Consider the following 18,346-nt stretch of genomic DNA (forward strand, 5'->3'; position numbering starts at 1 on the left):
AAAACAATGTTGTCGTAAAGGCATGGATGAGTTTCTCAAGATCTTGCTGGGACATTAGTCCCTTACTTCTGGGAATGTTCATCAGATAAAGGCAAAGGTTCAGGTCTGAATCCATCAATACACCCAGATGTCTTGATCCTTAATATCTATTTCCAGGCATGGATATAAAAAGCAGCAAAAAATCAATAGAACAGTGGCAGACTGAAATATCATTGTCCACCAAATGTAACATCCTCTGCAAATGAGATATCACGCATATTAAAAGTGATGATTTTATTTTCAGAACTGTTCAGCTCTAAGATAACATATACAAACACTAAAGATGTGTCTGTTGTGAAACAAAGGATCGATTTATGTGCCAGCAACTTATTCCCACTGTTGGATATAGAAAATCTGTGATGTTATGAGCCTACATCGCTTCCAAAGGCTTAATACAAAGTAAAAACAGTATAGTTGGAAATATATGTAGCACTAGAAATTATGTAAAAGAAAAATGAAAAAGTATTTTTTCCCCCAAAAAATATTGAATGAGAGATTTTCTGAGATAACGCAGCTGCTGCCCTGTGATGGACTGGCGACCAGTCTGTGGTATAACCCGCCTCTCTATTCCATGAAAACCAACATCTCCGATTCAATTGCCTTTGTCAAAACCTTTATTTGACGCATCAGAATGGTAAAATATTACTCTTGTACAGACAGTAAGTTAGATAAATATCATGAATCATTATCATTAACAATAGGAATAAGCTGTAAAATCAAAGAAAGATCTAACTATGGTTTCTAATGGTGTTTTTGGATAATGTTTTTAATAACAAGGGCTCATAAATGCAATAATAAGTAAATATGCAAATAGCAACAAGTGACTATTTTCATTTGGCATCATCACAGTCAGTAGTGAGAACTTTACATTGTACAATCATTTCTGCAAAGTGCTTTATGGTAAAAGAAATCTCAGTAAAGGGTTGAAATGTTTAATGTGTTACTGATTACGGATGCCTGCAGCTTTACCTTTATTACATGAAGAAGATAAAATGGCACCCCTTTACTCAATCTCTATGGCACTGCTTACGGTTTTGACTTGAGCTCTTTAAATACCAAGCATACAAAGCCATTTTACACAGCACAATGCAAATAAAATACATTTTAAAAATCACTCAGCTGGTGACAGAAGGTGCTGAGCAGTAACTCATCCAGAAAGTGACAAGGTCAACAGAAAGAAACATTGTTTTTGTACCTCCATCTCTCCAGAGGTGTGCTGGGTAGAATAGTAAGGCGGTCAGCACAGGCCGATAGCATTTAAAAACCCATCAAGGTGATAAATGTTGCTACAAGAATGAGTTTCAGTTCAGAGTCTTGAGGGTTTGCTGTTGTCACAGAATGAATCATTCCAACGCTCACAAAACCTTCACAGTTGTAAAGTCTGCTGAAGCGCACATCCACCGCCGCTTTAGGAGGGTTAAAGCAAGCCATCTTGCTCAAAAACCGAGGGCAGCTGGGAGAAGTCGAAGGGCAGAAATTTGACACCGGTTCCATGGTAGAATTTGTTCTGAAACTCCACCCTGGGATCAAACAGAAAAACAGCCAAGAATACAACCAGAGTAAACATTCATGGTTTCTACATATCTGCCATATCAAAGTTTTCTTTGATTTTAAGCACTGGAGAAAGGACTGGATTATGGCCAGATGATGATTAAAATAGAAAATATGACAGGAACTCATGTCTGGAAATACAAATATTCACTGTTTTTTTTTTCATGCTGATCCATAGCAAGAACACACATTCATTCCTGACTTTTCAGGGCTGCTTAGGATAGAAATCCAAATTTATGTCAAATAAAATAATGTAAATGCAACAATATTTAAGTTTATTATTTAAAAGACTAATTAATGATGTTCTTTTCTAAACTAATAAGTGTCAAGTAACTTTTATCGTTCTGAAGGACAGGAAAATGAGCTTCAATAACAATGATATATAGTGAAAAAAAATAATTGTTATGGGTATCTTGTAATGTTGTTAGTCCATATTCCATTGGTTCTCTATTTACATTAATTTAAAGCCATTCTGCATCTCTATTTGATCATCTATCTTCTCAGCAAAATTTTGTGTCACATTTTTGGAGTTTTGGAGTCTCATGTTGTTGATTCTGCATCCATATACTTTTCTATATATAGGTTTTGTTGTATATCACTTTTATCAATTTGCTCCTGCATGTAAGAATGTAGTTTCCTCAGTATGTGGTTATATGTTTTATTCATACCCTTATATCCTACTCTAAATTTGAACATTCCCCTTCCTTCTTGCTTTGTGGCACATTTCTTACATTATTTATTAGATCAGAATGTTGAAGATTTCCATATTTCCATAATCCAGGTTTTAAAATATTTCAACTGATACAGATTTTGGCTGATCACAATTTTGCTTAACCCTATAAGCTATAAGAACAGAATCATTTTTATCCTTCCTGCTGTGAACACTCCTTATTATCTGTTAGGAGCAGAGGTGAGGAAGTTACTGTTAAACAAATCTTTAATAACATTGTAAAACGCACACAAAATGCTTACAAAATCAACACTTTAAAGACATTTTTTAATGTTTTATCTTTGTGAAAGCTCAAAAACATAAACCAGAACTTTGCTGTACTTTGTTCAGCCTTTCTGTTGAAATCATGGTCCTTCTCATTTCTCAAATATGTCAGGACATGTCGTAGAATGATGTGTTTCCTCTGACACCCTTATTAAAACTCTCATCTGTCCTGAAAATGGCTATCTTTGAGTCTGGTCAATGACAGAATTTCTACATAGACCTTGTAGCACTTAAATATAATGCACTGACTGACAGAACGAGATTGGCTTGTTGACGTTTCAACCGGTTGGGCAAGGGTCGACCAAGATGAAACTCAGTCGATTCTTGTTACCCACCAATTTTTCGGTGCATCTTGATTATTCATTTGTGTGCCTGACTCAAATAAATGCTATATAGCAGCAACTTATCAATGCTAATTAGTGATCAAATACTTACAGTTTCAGAAAAGTGCCATAATGTCTATGTTTAGTACTTGTTTACTAAGCATAGACTCACCAGTGAAGTCGCAGAGCATGGAGGAACGCTGATAAGCCTTCCATGACCAGCAGGATCGACACAGTGAGCGTGGCGAAAAGGCCGAACACAGGGACCAGAAACACCACCCCGACTTTTGTGGTGATCTTGAAACCCAGGCGCATCACCATGGCCCACAGCACCTCTGACAGCTCTGTGGAAATGAAGGGATTTAAGATAAAGAATCAGCAGAGGGAAAGAGGTGAAGGGAGCACTCTGTTGTTTTCTGGTTGCACTTACGGGCGTGAGCCAAGCTGAGCGCCCACAGGCGCAGGTAAGACGCAGTGTTGGAAACGCAGCCCAGGCAGTACTCTATGGTGTGGATAGCCTGGTGCATCAGCACGTCTGCAAAGTCAAACTGCAAAACCGTACATGAGATATTAACTTAATTTTTATAATAAAAATCAAGTTAAGATAATCTAAGCCTCCTGTTGTTCTCAGAGTTTTAGATCCATTTAACAAATTCAGATGATATTAAATTTTCACCACAACTGATTCTTGTTCTGTTGTCCTACTTTCTCCTTCTTAATGTGCAAACAGCATTAACTTGTTGAAGCGGATGGAAAAAACAGACATAAAAGAACAGACATAGGTTCTCTGACCTGCTTAGGAGGAGCTTCTCTGCTGGTCACTTCATCAAATCCCTCCTCTTCATCCTCCTCATGAATGGACGTTATGGAGCCATCATCCTCACTCACACGCCTCACCCTCTCATAACCCTGAGGTGAGCCAAGAAACTACAATGAACCCCTATGAGCTGAATTAAGACAACCCAAAGTCTTTGACTGGACTTACTCTGCGTCTGCGCAGGCCTTTGCCGCCGCGCTGCTGCCAGTACAAGTAAAGAGGTTTCCCCAGCAGCAACACGGGAACGCACATCACAGCAATCAGGAGAAGGAAGACCTGCAGGCCAGTCTGAGAAATGAGACCAACAAGATTAAAACAAGATTAAAGCTTCAATAAAAGATTATAAATAAACTCGATGAGTAGATGGTGCCAGCACATGCCTGTCCCGGATACAAAGGAGTTACATCCTTCCCCTGCATGACAAACATGTTGATGAAGTGGATGAGGATGCTGGGAGCCTGGCTGGAGTTGTGTGCACTGAAAGCCAACCACTTGTAGAGAATCATGAAGACCAGGTAGCCAAAGAGACAGATCAGGAAGAGCAGCTCGGGAAGAAACAGCAGGTAAACACTGAATTTCTGTCCGAAATGCCTGAAAAGAGAGGACAAGGCATAAAAATGAAAATGTGTCAAGTCATAGTATTAGGCTTGACAAAGGGTTACAAAATCAATATAGCAACATTTTTCTGAGGAGTAAAAAAAGATGTGAGGGTAATGCAAATCATTGCTCCGCTCTCACAGAGGCCTATAACTCCAATCATCTTGCAAATCTCTTTCTGCACAACTTTCTTGACTGTCGTAGATTTTAAACCAGCTTTCGCTCTGCTTCACCAGCATCTTGAGAATACCAGCTTCTGAACATTAAACAGGTTTTAGATAATTGCGTGTAAAAGTGAAAAGCCTCTTACAAGTGGTTGAAGACACTCAGCACCACACCAAAGCTCATGTGAACAACACCGACGATGACTGACATCTTCATCTTGTACGAGTTGAGGAAAGACAGACGATTCACAGCCAGGTTCCAAATCTGATTGAACAAGAAAATAGCATCTGAGTATTCAAGACATGCAGCTGACTGTAGCTTTTGAGTGTATCTACTCACAGGATCAATGCCGAATGGATACGGTCCACTGAACACACGACTGACATTTGGGTCTAATGTGAGCAAAGCGTTTGTTTGGACTGTTTTGTTGCTACAAAGTAAAAAAAGTGAACATGTCATGAGGGATCTGTTAAGACACTAAGTCTACTGCTCACTGATTTTTATGAAAAGGTTTAATGTCATGCTTACGTCCACTGCTGATTGGTGAACATAGCCTTCACACTCCATCCAGAGCCAAATATATTTAGAGACTTGGAGAAACAGTCGTTGTAAATGAGTCCGGTGTAGATGGAGAAAAGTCCCATCATCAGGATGATGTAACGCCCATGGAAGAACGTCATCCAAATCTGGGATCAACATAAAAAAAAATAAAATAAAATAAAAAATCAACTTGATTAAAAAAATGACAACCAATGCTTCATTCAGGATAAAAGTGAGCATTTATTCCCACCTCATTACTAGAACGCTTCTTCTTTTGATTTTTCTCCGTCAGCACCATCCACAGGGCGAAGAGGCTCATTATCATGCCATGGCCGAGATCCCCGAACATCACGGCAAACAAGAAGGGGAATGTGATGATGGTGTAAGGAGCTGACAAAAAAAAACAACACACAAATATGATGAGTATTTTTTCGGGGAGAAAATTGTGGTTAACTTCACTGTCCCTCAGGAAAACAAGGACTTACCTGGGCTTACCTCGCGATAGTCCCCAACCCCATAAGCCTCCACGATGCTCTGAAAGCCTGTGGTGAACTTGTTGGATCTTAAAAGCGTCGGCGGCGTATCGCTGCTTGGGATGCGGTTTACAAAGGAAGGGACAGTGGCGTCTCCTTTTCTCTGATTAAAAATAAATTAATGGGAGAAAATGAGGGATTTGGTAACGACAGACAGCAAAATTAAATAATAAGAAACTGTTCTTCTAAAGTGTTTGATGGCACGTTTTATCTGAAAACATCTGCCACAACATCTCTTTTGAGAGAAACTGATTTATGGGTTTAGTTGGTTTTACTAAACAAAAAATGCTACAAATGCCCATTTGGTTTTTGCCAAATGTCAGTTCCTATTTCTTTATATTTTACTTTCAAGCACACAGATTTTCTTTTAATATTTTAAAGTGCTCTTTATCAGCAGTTCTTCAGGCTATCTGAGTCTTTTAGACTTTGGCTGCTTTTCTTCTCATTTCCTGTCCAGGACCTTATTTAAACTAACTGGTTAGCTCTTATCTCAAGTTTATGACTCATACTACTGATATTAATAAAGATTTCCAAATGTAGCAAAGAACCTAATCTTGGAATGTGGTTCCTAACAGCAATCAGTCCCAAAGACAAACGGTTCCCATTTCTTTGGCTGAAGATAAAACACATAAAGCTAGTTTTTTTTTGTTTTTACATAAACACAGTTATTTTTAAAGAGTTACAAGATGAAAACTTGGATTAGAGTAATGATCAACTAAGGGATGGCATGTTTCCAGTTAGATGCAGCAATCAAAGGTTAGAATCAGACAATTCTTCCTTCGATCGACGATCTCCTTAGATATTTAAAAATTCATTAAACACATCAAAACTAAAAGCTTCTACCATTTTTAGCCTTTGAATTCATAAACAAACAGCAGTTCAATGCAATTTGTTTTAGCTTATTACAAATTTGATAAAGGTTTAGAAGATATGACGAATAATTACAGCTTTCGCTAGTTACACAATTATTTGTTAAATTCAAAACTACCACTTTTTTCAAAAAATGTTCAGGACATTTTTTTGTAATTGTGTCTTCTTGTCTTTAAAAACTCATACTCATAAAAAATCAGAACCAAGAGGTTAGACCTCAAAGAAAACTTTAAATCTTTAGTGGGTTGGGCACCAAAACTGGTTCCAGCCCAGCGGCCCACATGCTTCTAAAAATGGTCAAAAGTTCCTTCAGGGGTCATTCAATAATATTCACCTGAGAGCTGTGGCAATCATTAACAGTGGTAGACACTCTGCAGCTTAAACAACACAACTGAACTCACCACACGCTTCCTCAGTTGTAGATTGTAGACTAAAACTTGAGACACCAACATATTTTCTTACTTCCAGTTTTATCTCCAGTGACTCTAAGAAATTTAAATAAAAGTAGCAAATTCATTCGAATTCTGCCCTTGTGCCAAAATAAAGAATTGCAGGTTGTTTTTGACTAATTAGTGTCCCTTTGAGGTTGCTCTATAACACAGTTTGGTTTCACCATCTGAAACATATTTCCAATCTAAAGTTGGTTTCCAATCCAGAGCTCGACTTTTCACATGTATCAACAAAAAAACCCTGATCACCTTTAGCTAGTCAGAAACTCTGCAGCGAGACTCTTAACTAACAAACATAAGAGCTCACAATAATCCTACTTTTAATGTATTTTAACTAGTTTCATGTTCATAAAAGAATAGAATTTTAACTCCTGAGTTTTACTTTCCTCAAGGCTCCTCTGTCTGTCCAGGCTGCTGAACCTTGACTGTTTAACAAGCTCTTTTTTTTTTTTACATTGTCTTAAGAGTCTTAACTCACTTAAAAGGAGATATTCTTATTCAAACATGTTTTCCTCAAGATCTTTGTTTAAATATTATTGTATCTTTTTCATGTTTGAATTTTTAAGCTTCGTGTGATTTTGATCTGTCAAAAAAAAATTGCTTATTTAGTTACTTAATTTGTTTCTTGAAGTGGAAATATTTCAAAAATAACACAGTTTCTACAACCAGGTTATTAGATTTAAGAAATTACCTCTCACTATCACCAGCGGGGCAACATGAAATATATCTTAAAGGAAAAAATAAGAACTATTCATTTAAGAGGCTGGTGAAGTCTATTTAAAAGTTTAGGTTTTTTGGAAAGGAAATGTCTTAAAACAATCACATTTCTATGGCCACATTATTTGCTTTCATAAATAATCAGCTCCAGGTCGGACTCACCGAACCCTTTTCTAGAGCCCCTCTCAGGTTTGCCAAGTCACTGACGGGACACCAAACCTCGGCAATCAGACACTTGTTGGTAACGTCAAAGCTGCACAGGTTGAGGATGTGATAGATAGCCTTCATCTTTTTCACCTGCACAACCCAGGCGTAGGCTGACTCAGCAGCCTTCTGCAGAACTTGCCTCAAGTAGTCATCGGTGCGATGAAGCACCTGCAGGAGACAACAGTTATTAGGATGTTCCACATGCTCACTGTCCTCTCCAGAGACGTTCGATCCTACGTTGTTGAGGTCCTGGATCCGTGTTCGTAAGCTGTCCAACACGTCTGCACGTTCCTCGTCATTCTCAGGATGCGGATATAAGTGGCAGTGGTAACTGGGATTGACAAGGACAGATGCTGATGATAAAGAAGAATGCATGAGCGACTAAAAAGGTAGAACCCAGACAACAAATGTTTACATACCAGTCGCAGATTTTTTGAACTTTATGTCCAATTTGATCTCCCCAGAAGGAGATGAGAAACACAACGCTTTTGTTTATTTCCCCCTGAAATCACACAATTCAACAGCCTTAAAATATCAGCCGGAGAAGCAGACATAAAGCACAAAAAGTAACTTTTCTAAAGCTTGTCTCACGGTGTCGAGATCGGCGAGGCTCTCGTCCACTTCTGTGTAGCTCAGGATTGTGTAGCCTTTACACACTCTCCACAGCATGCGCTCAAAGGCCTCCACCTTCACCCGCTGGATGAGTCCTGAAATAAAGCTGCACCCAGGAGAGATCAGATTAGTTCCACGACGTGTTTTCCAACTAAATCATGGCATCTAGTGCTGCGGCTAGGCATGGATCAGTTAGCTTTATTAAGGTTTCATGAGATACAAGAGAAAGCGCTGGAGAGACTAGAGCTTAATGCTACTCCATGGAGCAATAAGTCAATTGGCTGAAGGAAGGTGACTGTAAAATTTGTCTGAAAATATTTCAAGGACATACAATATGTTAAAAATGGTAAGCTACAAGAAGCAGCATTCAGTTTCCATGTTCCTCTAATCTGGAACAAACGTTCAAAAAACTGCAAAACAGACCTGTTGAGTGCTGCCTTTGACTAGTAGTGAGTGACAGTTTTGATTATGCTTTTTGACAAAATGTGATAATGATTGCTTGTGTCATAATTGGTGACTGAATTATGTTTTGTATGATGTAAAGCACTTAGAACTGCTTTGTTGCTGAATGTGCTACACAAATAAACTTGACTTGACTTACAAGTTGCAATAAATACATATTTATAACTTAAGTACTTTAATAATTAATGTGTTGTGCTAGATTTTTTGTAGCAGAAAAATAAGTTAGTGGAATACATTTTGCATTTAGGTTGAAACCTTTGTGTATATACCACTCACATTTAGAATATCATACCAGTGAAGTAAACATTTGGTGGTGCAGCTCACCCCAGCTTAGCTCCAAGTCTCTGCATGCCAGTGCTTCCTGTAGCCGAATCTGTCTCCATGGTGGGGAACTCTTCATACTGGGGACCAAGAGCTTCATGCTAGATTTAAACAAGAACATGCTGACATTAGTAGGGTATTGCCACATATTAATCACAGATTACATTAACCATACAATGCCATAGATGTGTTATTAGTCAGAAAAGGAGATACAAGCGGTTGAATTAGAATGAGACTGACTCTGGAGCGGCTGTGTATGAAGCTCCGGGTGATCTTCAGCATGTGTGTGTATTCTGTGAGCTCCAGCAGGTTCCTCTGAAGCTTATCTTTGTTCTTCGCCACCTCGCTGAGCTCCATCTCCAGCCTCTGAAGTTGCTCCTGCATGGAAGAGAGAGAATGCCAGCTTAACTTAACATTCAGCAGCGCCATACCCTGTTCACATCAAATGGGACATGAATTTGTGAATTAGTAATTTGTCTACAATTCAGGCTTAAACCTCTGTGACTATAAAGAGGTGTGCAGGTGATCTCTAAATCTCCAGAAGAGATCCACATCTTAAGCAAGGTTAAATTAATATATTATCTCTTTATCTCCTCAGCTACATTTCCTAGAATTCCCTAATAATTTGGGTCTGTATTTAACCAAACAACACTCATTACTAATAACTATGGCAGTTAATTACTTTTTCTTAAAACTCATTATTTCTTAATGTCTTGTTGTTTTCCCGACTCAACTGAAAAAAAAAGCAAGACTTTAAAAACTGGGCTTATTTTATTTGCTCGTCACTCCTTCAAAAAATAATAATCCTGGGCATTCAAAGGCGCTACCAGGTGGAAAATTGTGAGATTAAGTTAATTTTCCGCTGCTGGCATTGAAACAGAGCACAGTTTTAAGGAAAAAAAAATGGGATAATTGATAACAAACCTAATTAGGGGTTGAAGAGCTAAACAACAACGTCCAGAGGAGATTTCTCAGTTACTGACAGAAACCAGTATGTTTTTGTCATGTTTAGATTAATTTAAGGGGCCAGACCAAATCTGAGGCTGAAGCCATAAAAATCCGAAAAGTTTCAGTCACAGCAGGAAACTAAATAGAATTAACATTATGACCTTAAAGGTATAAACAAGAAGACATATACAAGCATTTCTGTAGACTTACCATGATCTCCAGGACCTGTCTGGGTGGAGGAGCAAGTGGACTCTCGTCTTCTTGAGGCACGGCAATTTTAGCCTTCTGGATCTCCCTCAAAAGGAAGCCTGTGTGTTTTATGAAAATTATCACTAATAGGAAGAAATAAGGCACATCACAACCACTCACTATTATACAAAATACAGTCAGCCAGCAATTCCCTGCTCACTAAACAGATAACTATTTGTTAAGGATGTATGCTCAGGCTGCTTCCACATCCCAGGTACACAGAAACTTACCCAGGATTCTCTCCATCTCCTCGCATCTCTTGATTTCGCTGACGAAGCGCCGCTGGAATGAGCTGACACTGGGGTTGAGCTGAAATCAGAGGAGCACCATTAGTCAGGCGAGGTGGCAGTACAGCACGCGTGTGGAAATATAATTACCGCCACCACAGTGGTTTAAAGATTGGTGTTTAACAGCTAAATGTAAAGATTGAGGGCTAAAAAAACAACTAAAAACTACTATTCCAGAGCCAAATTTTTATTCAATTCAATTTATTTATATTGTGCCAATTCACAACAAATGTCATTTAGAAAAATTTACAAATAAAATAATAAAAAATTCAATTCAAATATGCATAACACATGGAAAATATGTATTGATGGATGGGCCTACGCATGTAATGGTAACAAATTTTGCTGGATGATAAACTCTTCCAGAGGTTATTGCGATAAATGATAATATTGTTGCTTTGCGACCATTTTCAAGTAACATAATGGTCATGGCACAATAATGCAAGAACACATCCTCAATGATAATTAAACTTTAAATTCTAATCAACATTTAACACTGAAACTGGAAGATATTTTAAATATCCAAAGTAAATCAACAAAACAACAGAAACAAATAAAATGAATTATGAAGTGTTCGTAAACAAAATGGTCTTTTTGAAAAAAGGCAAATGAACCAAGACTTCTGTCATCCAGGTTTTGGTAAAAAGAGGAAAAAGATTTTAAAAAAATACAAATCATGAAAATGATCATTTTTTGAGCTTGTTTTTAATCTATGATGCAATTGACTGATGGATGGATGGATAAAACTTTAAGACAGTATAGAGTAAAAAGTGCGGAAACAAATATTTGTTCATACTCCATTTCTAGATAGATAGACAGACAGACAGACAGATAGACAGATAGACAGACAGATAGATAGATAGATAGATAGATAGATAGATAGATAGATAGATAGATAGATAGATAGATAGATAGATAGATAGATAGATAGATAGATAGATAGATAGATAGATAGATGTGCAAACTGTGGCTCTATTTGTACTTACATCTCTGAACTCGACCAGCCCCAGCTCTCCCAGCTCACTGATGCAGTCATATTCAGAGCCGGACTGCAGAAACAATTGCGCCAAGCACATTTCCTCACTCCGAAACACCATTTTTATTTTTTTTTATCTGCCACAGACAGACAGTCAGACAGGGCTGATAATCTTCCTGTGGCCGATTGATCCTGAACACCGAGCTGTCTGCTACAACCCAACGCAGCACATTACAGAATTCAACCAAAGTAATCCCCTTCAGACAATTAACTTGCACTGATTAATTACTGTCTATTAATGACGACTGGTTTGAAAATGTAATTATCCACATTCCGGCTCATGGTTTCTTTACCCCTCTTTAAAAATAATATCCAATAAGAAAACGTCCAGCGAACAAAGACAGAAGCTCCCCTAAGGAGTCTTATTTTCGCGTCGAGCGATGAAAGAGAAAGGCGTCATCCTGAAGCCTCTTCACCTTATACACCTGCCGCTACAGCGCGGAAAGGGGGAAAACGGTAACCAAGCAACGCTAGTCGGAAAGAACAAAAACGAGCAACAAGGTTAGTAAAAATGAATCGTCAACCCGGCTTGTAGACGAGCAAAAGACAGCTTCGCATGTTAAACAAAAATAAGCCTCAGTCAGAAATAGGCTACGGCCTTTATTCGCTCCACGGCAATTGACACAGATTGCGTCTCCGGGTTGCCAGGTACCGTCGCCGCCTCCGAAAAGTAAGCGAGTTTTGCTGTGATTTAGAGCGCCGCTGTGCCAGCAAGATTCAAATTTTCCTGCACATTATGTGTGCAGGAAAATACTCCCGCCTGCCGCAGTGTTTTCAAACACAATGCCGGCTTTAAATTGTAACTTATCGACTACATTTGCAGATTACTCTTGCAGAAGCAGAACCGTAAATCCTAAACTCAAAGGCATTGTCCAAACTAAGACAAATATAAAAGTCCACTAGGTAAGGCAAATTAATGCTCTTACACAATAAAAAAAAATACAATCAAACGGTAGCCTACTTATTGTTTACGTCTCTGTTGTTTCATAGTCGACTTAATCCGCTTTAAGAGTAAAAGTTGCAACGTGTCAGTGAAATCAAGGCAGTTCATTCCTTTGTCTTTTAATTTATGCGGGATTGGCCATACTCTTTAAAGGGGGATGTAGCTCACAAACCTGGCAACCATCATATTTTCTTATTCGGTTCCATCGCTGTAAACTGGCCGACTACAGGCTGTTTTCTTTTTAAGATGTCTTATTCGAGATACTTTCGAAGTAAAAAAACAATCAAAGCAAAAAGGAAGACAAAATCACTCTGCCTCGACAGTAAGTTAACATGATTCTGAGCTGTGATTTTTTTTTTTTTCTGAGAAATGACTCAACACAAATAGTTTAGATATTTTTTATATTGCAGTCAGGAAATAAAACATGTTTAATCAAAAACACAACACATTTTTATTTAGAGAAACAGAGCTCTGCATTATAGATATTTTGGAGGTCATCCTCAGTCTTCAATATTCCCTTCACTTTGTGTAATACACCATTGACAGCAAAACAGATACTCAGCACAATGCTACCACAACTTTGCTTGTCCAAAATTACTAAAAAACTAATTTTGTAGAACTTGAAGAACATTCCTCCAGTCCTAACTTAAACTGGGTTGAAAATGAACGTTTACAAGTTAGAATCATATCTAACTAATAGAAACTAATATATTTAAATACAATTTCTAATAGTATGAGGAAATTGTCAGGAAATTGTTCAAGTCAGTGTCTGGCTTCTCTGCAGCCACATTTGCCTTATTTGGTGGGAGTCTCTGTAAATGTCTGATCCTGTAAGTATGATTTCTACCTGTTCACTCACATTTATGCTGCATCATCATTGCATCCTAAAAAGATAAATATTTAAAGCCTGAAGTGTCCCATCTTTTTAATCTGCCTGTAATCTATGAGTTTTTTCTTTCAAGATCTTTTTCATTTTACACCATATTTCTCTGTGAATTTGAACTGACGCTAAAGACTATGTTGTCAGTAAATAAGGTGCATGTGATGAGTTTTATGATTTCTAAGCTTTCAGTCTCTGAGCCAGGCTGTTGAGTTCCTGCGACAGAGCCGTCACCGTGTCCAGAATCCGCTGCTTGTCCTTCTCCTCCAGTCGAGCTTCACACCGCTGAGCAAACTTATCAGGATGCCACAGCGTCTGCTGCTTCCGGAGTGCCTTGCGAAACGCCACCTCGTCCTTTCGGTCCACGCCGTGCAGCATCACGTCCAGCATCTCCCGGACGGTGCCCCTGGGAGCTGGCCAGGGGATGTCGCCGTAGCTCAGCTTGGTGCCTGCTGATGCTGAGGCGGCTGTGCTGAACGTGGCGGCACATTTCTCATCGTACTGCCGTTTCTTTCCCCGCCGGATCTCTTCCTCTTTGCGTGCCGCTCGAGCCAGATACTCCTCGTGTTCTCTCTGCAACCTTTCATGCAGCTCCTTATTGCTTTCCACTTTTTGTTTCCTCTTTTCTTTTTTCCACTTGGAAGATGAGCTTGCCAGTCTTTGAGCTTCGGCGTGTTTCTTGTTAAAATACTCTCTTCTGATGCGATCCGCCCAGTCCCCAAAGTCTTCATCTTCTTCGTCGACAGGTAGGTAATCATCAGCTGCCAAAGAAAAGCATCACAGTATAAAGAAGCAAAATATTACATCTTAAATTTAGTAATTAACATGTACCATATGCTCCAAAGGCTTCAAAACATTCATCCTCGCATGCACCGATCAGCTTCCCCATCCAGTCCTGCTCAGGATTCGCCTCAGGTGGACGACTCATGTTTTCTGCAGTCTGAACAAGTAAAGGGAAAATACATGTAAATATCAGCTAAGACCAACTCCGGGAGTTTGAACGCAATTTTGAAAGTTATAAAATGTCATATTCTGTTATATTTTTAAATTTATATTCAATATATATTCAACTTTCCCAATTTATAAACTTCCTAAAGTCCAGTTATTATTTTTCTTTCTTCCAATCTGCACCAAATGGGACATTGCTCACATCTCTGGTGATTTTTAAAACTAGTTTATACATGCAAAATCATCACTTTATAGAGTTTAAAGCAAGTTAGGTAGCACTTCAGTTATTTCGCACTTAATAAAAGTGAAGGGATTTTATTTCACAGTTTTTCTGGCAAATAATGTTCATCCACAAAGTCTTTGAGAATTATCATCCTAAACTTGACCAAGTCACTATTTGCTTAAGGAAAATCACAAACAGGAGCATCTTTCTTTTGTTATTGCCTCTTGTTGTCCTTCACTGGTCCAGGAAGTGTTTTTGTCCTCCGTGCTGAGGAAACATGTTGCTGTTGACTAATCTCCTTTGCTATTTGGAGTTTTTGTTGTTTTGTACCAAACCTCCTTGACCAGGAACCCTTTTATACCAATCGTGGACGTATTTGTGCCTGCTTTGACTTCTACATATTTAAAGTATGTTTCTATTGCTTACTCATAGTCAACCGCAAAGAAATGTAGTCATGTATTTTGTATGGTATGTGAAATGAATGATGTGCTTTTGTAGTGTTTTTAATATTAGTTTATTAAAAATGTATGTTCTCAGGCTCCCTCTATAAGCTTTATTATTTTGTAATTATGATCTGTGGTTAATCCCGGAATTTGCTAAATTGAGTAAATAAACTGAAACTGAAACTGAAATTTGGTCCTACATGTTGCTACTGGCAACATGTATAAACCAAAATATATGCCATCTGAATTAGAAAAACAAGTATAAGATGTAGTTTTGGAGTATTTCATGCTTGTTTGGGCATATATTAATCATTAAAAATAACGTTATATTTTAGATTAGTATTACAGAGTTTTACCAAGTTGCTCACCTGTGAATCATTCATCAAGTCCAGCACGTCTTGCGGTGTAAGTCCAGCTTTGTTTGGGACATTCAAAGCTTCTGGGCATTTTTTCTTGAGTGGTACGAACAAGTCCTCATAAACTATGAGATAAAAACATAGAAAAAAATTAATTAAACCAAACAAAAGCCAGCTGTGAGTAATAGTTCTGGTCCAAGGCAAGCCGCTAATTCCTCACCAGTTTTCCCGTTTGCGAACGCCATGTTGGCGGCGATGTGCAGCGCCGTGTTTCCCCGTCGGTCCCTGTGGAGAACATCGGCTCCGCGTTTGAGCAGGAGCCGCAGCACAGCGTCGTCTTCCAGGGAGCAGGCTAGCTGCAGCGGGCTCCTCCGCATCTTTCCCTGGGAGAAGTTCACATCAAGGTCCGGGTGCTTTCGGAGGTACGACTTCAGCTTCAGTAGATTGCCCTCCTCCACATACTTCCACACTCGGGCCTGTCGGTGGGACACCATTCTGCCAACAAACACCTAGAATTACCTATATCTATTTTTGTATTCCTACGTTCAGGGAGACTCTAACCAAACACAGAACTAGGCCTCGGCCTGTGTTTACTGTTCCGTCCGTTAAACACCTCCGGGTTTTGCAGAAACGTTCGCATCAAAGTTCCGTTTATGTATTTTTTTCCCCCCCAGTTCACCACTAAGTGTCACTGTTAGCCTCGTTTTCCGAGGTTAACCCCCGCTTTACGGCATGAAATTTTGTTTTAAAAATAGACACGTTCTTGAAAGCAGACTGTACTTCATTTATTTCTAACCAAACATAACGTTTTAGCGATCTAAAATGGTATTCTTTGTGTCGTAATATTCCTATTCATTTGTTGGTCCACACTGTAATAGCGTTTCTCTGTGAAAAAACATTTTGTATATTTGAAACTGAATTTTTTGCAATGAAAAATCTGTTGATACAAGAGACAAGTTTATTTGAGATATCTAAAATAATAATAAAAAAAACTAAGTTATGATCACAAGCTATTTTTGAATAAAAAAAATTATTCACAGTTTTTAAATTGTTTAAAAAGTTCAAATTTATCTTAATGAATCACAAGCAGCAATGTGATTACCCTTACAAAGATACACCCACCTAACTAGAGTCAGCGGGCAAGCGGAGGAGTACATCCAGATCACCAGGCTATCACAAGGTCAAGAATGCTTACTTAGATTCGTTTTTTTAAATACTTAGACTGGTAAGAGAGGAATTTTTCTGCTATAACTGATACTTAGAAAAGTATGATAAACAGAAGTTTGATTGTATGTTACAACGCCATTGTGGTTCCAAAATGTCCCACATAATTACTGCGGCACAGACTTGTGACCCCAGCTGTCGCTTGTTGAACTATGCAAACATCACTATTAAGCCAATTAAACAGAAACATAATAGCACGATGAACTAAATTTATAAACAATTTACTCTCTCATTTCATTAATTTATGGCTCCATGGATATTCTTTAGTGGGACAAAATGTAACGTAATCAAAGCATTCATTCTGAAATTGTATTTCATTTATGGAGATAATCAGACATCGTTATACTTTTGAATAAAAAATCTGGTGTTTCATGATCTGAAATTTGGAGAAGGTTGTATTGCTAACATTAACTGCTCTTACTTTTGTGTCTGAATTGAATTAGTTTGCTATGAAATTTGCATTCTAGCTTTAAAGGATTAGGCTCATGAAACCCCCCCCCCCCCCCAATAAATTAGCATGTGATAACATCTATGTGATGAGGCTCACACTTTCAGCATGCAGTTGCTTTCTCAAATTAACACCAGTATTATACCTCAGTAATCCAGACCCCTGTATGTTCTCTCATTTGGTTTCTGTGGGATTTTATAGCTCAACTTTCAACAAACCACCTGCTGAAGAAGTGTGAAATGAAAAGATAAAAGCCTAATTTTCTCAGTTTTTACAAGTTATAAACTGAAAGAAAATTCAATTGAACATGAAATTATCAAAGCTCTTTGTACACCCAATGTTACATGATTACATACTGTGTTTAAGTTTTATTTAATGATCCTGGACATCATACTGATGACTATATCTGGCGCAGAGAAACAGCTGTAACAGCTGCCCAGCAGCTGACTGACTTCTTACTTTATCCTTCAAGACTGAACAAAGAGCCTCTGTTTAAAAGAATCTGGTACTTTATTTTAACATGCGTATTTCATGTCACACAAAGAACCATTAAATTTTTTACAAATGGGTACAGAAATAGACATATAACACATATAATAAAAAATTCTAGGATTTTTTTTGTCAATATTTCTGAAACACATAATTTGTTTCAGGTTTTGCCTTCAAATATTCTGCTGGAATCACTGCAGTCATATTACATAAATAGGTTTGGAAATGCCCCAAAAAATCTTCAACATCTGTTAAATTAAAGATTAAAAATGGAGTATGATTTTTGGTTTATATGAACAGTAATGGAAAGTAGCACTGTGCAGAAGTCAGGACATGAGATTAAATCATTGAGATGAGTTTCACTGAAATCTGATCCTGTTTCATCTATTTATACTTTATTAGTTTAAGCTGATTAAGTTGTTCATAATCATGATTAATATTGCCATGTTTGATGTTTTCAGGATGCTGTTCTTTACTGTGCTGCTATTATTTATGTTCGTATATTACAAAAGAAGTTGGAGACTTCATGACAGGAAGGATTTTTACATTAGAAACATCTTTGGAAGTAAAAATAAAAAAAACAATATTGGTTTATTTTCTACTGCACAGTATCAACTACAGTGATATAACAAGAACAGAAATCCACATAGGAAACGTTTTACTTTTCCTTTAACA

At 38.0% G+C, this 18,346-nt stretch overlaps 2 protein-coding genes across 2 annotated transcripts; both read right to left on the reverse strand.

Moving 5' to 3' along the window:
• Positions 1-630: 630 nt before the first annotated feature.
• Positions 631-12,378, reverse strand: atp6v0a2a (ATPase H+ transporting V0 subunit a2a). Its single transcript, XM_032570530.1, has 20 exons — positions 11,668-12,378; positions 10,625-10,703; positions 10,356-10,453; positions 9,438-9,575; positions 9,201-9,298; positions 8,394-8,520; positions 8,222-8,304; positions 8,040-8,133; positions 7,758-7,970; positions 5,512-5,662; positions 5,277-5,416; positions 5,015-5,172; positions 4,826-4,916; positions 4,632-4,750; positions 4,105-4,315; positions 3,893-4,012; positions 3,700-3,816; positions 3,338-3,455; positions 3,080-3,251; positions 631-1,559 (listed from the first exon to the last, which is right to left on the reverse strand). The coding sequence occupies exons 1-20, from the start codon at positions 11,776-11,778 to the stop codon at positions 1,457-1,459; spliced, it is 2,541 nt and encodes an 846-aa protein (XP_032426421.1). The 5' UTR covers positions 11,779-12,378; the 3' UTR covers positions 631-1,456.
• A 666-nt stretch (positions 12,379-13,044) lies between these two features.
• Positions 13,045-16,134, reverse strand: nfkbil1 (nuclear factor of kappa light polypeptide gene enhancer in B-cells inhibitor-like 1). Its single transcript, XM_032570532.1, has 4 exons — positions 15,731-16,134; positions 15,523-15,635; positions 14,372-14,480; positions 13,045-14,301 (listed from the first exon to the last, which is right to left on the reverse strand). Exons 1-4 carry the CDS (start codon positions 16,002-16,004, stop codon positions 13,721-13,723), a joined length of 1,077 nt encoding a protein of 358 aa, XP_032426423.1. The 5' UTR covers positions 16,005-16,134; the 3' UTR covers positions 13,045-13,720.
• Between the last annotated feature and the right edge of the window lie 2,212 nt (positions 16,135-18,346).

This window comes from Xiphophorus hellerii, chromosome 8 (assembly GCF_003331165.1).
Source record: "Xiphophorus hellerii strain 12219 chromosome 8, Xiphophorus_hellerii-4.1, whole genome shotgun sequence".
NCBI lineage: Eukaryota > Metazoa > Chordata > Actinopteri > Cyprinodontiformes > Poeciliidae > Xiphophorus > Xiphophorus hellerii.

Bases quoted from the DNA above. Each gene is read 5' to 3' on its own strand.
- atp6v0a2a (XM_032570530.1), bottom strand. From the start codon at position 11,778: ATGGTGTTTCGGAGTGAGGAAATGTGCTTGGCGCAATTGTTTCTGCAG. The intron at 10,704-11,667 runs GTAAGTACAAAT...CTCTGATTTCAG, and splicing joins GGCTGGTCGAGTTCAGAGAT to CTCAACCCCAGTGTCAGCTC. The intron at 4,013-4,104 runs GCATGTGCTGGC...CTCATTTCTCAG, and splicing joins CTCCTTTGTATCCGGGACAG to ACTGGCCTGCAGGTCTTCCT.
- nfkbil1 (XM_032570532.1), bottom strand. From the start codon at position 16,004: ATGGTGTCCCACCGACAGGCCCGAGTGTGGAAGTATGTGGAGGAGGGC. The intron at 14,481-15,522 runs GTGAGCAACTTG...TTACTTGTTCAG, and splicing joins ACTTGATGAATGATTCACAG to ACTGCAGAAAACATGAGTCG. The intron at 14,302-14,371 runs GTACATGTTAAT...TTTCTTTGGCAG, and splicing joins TGAAGCCTTTGGAGCATATG to CTGATGATTACCTACCTGTC.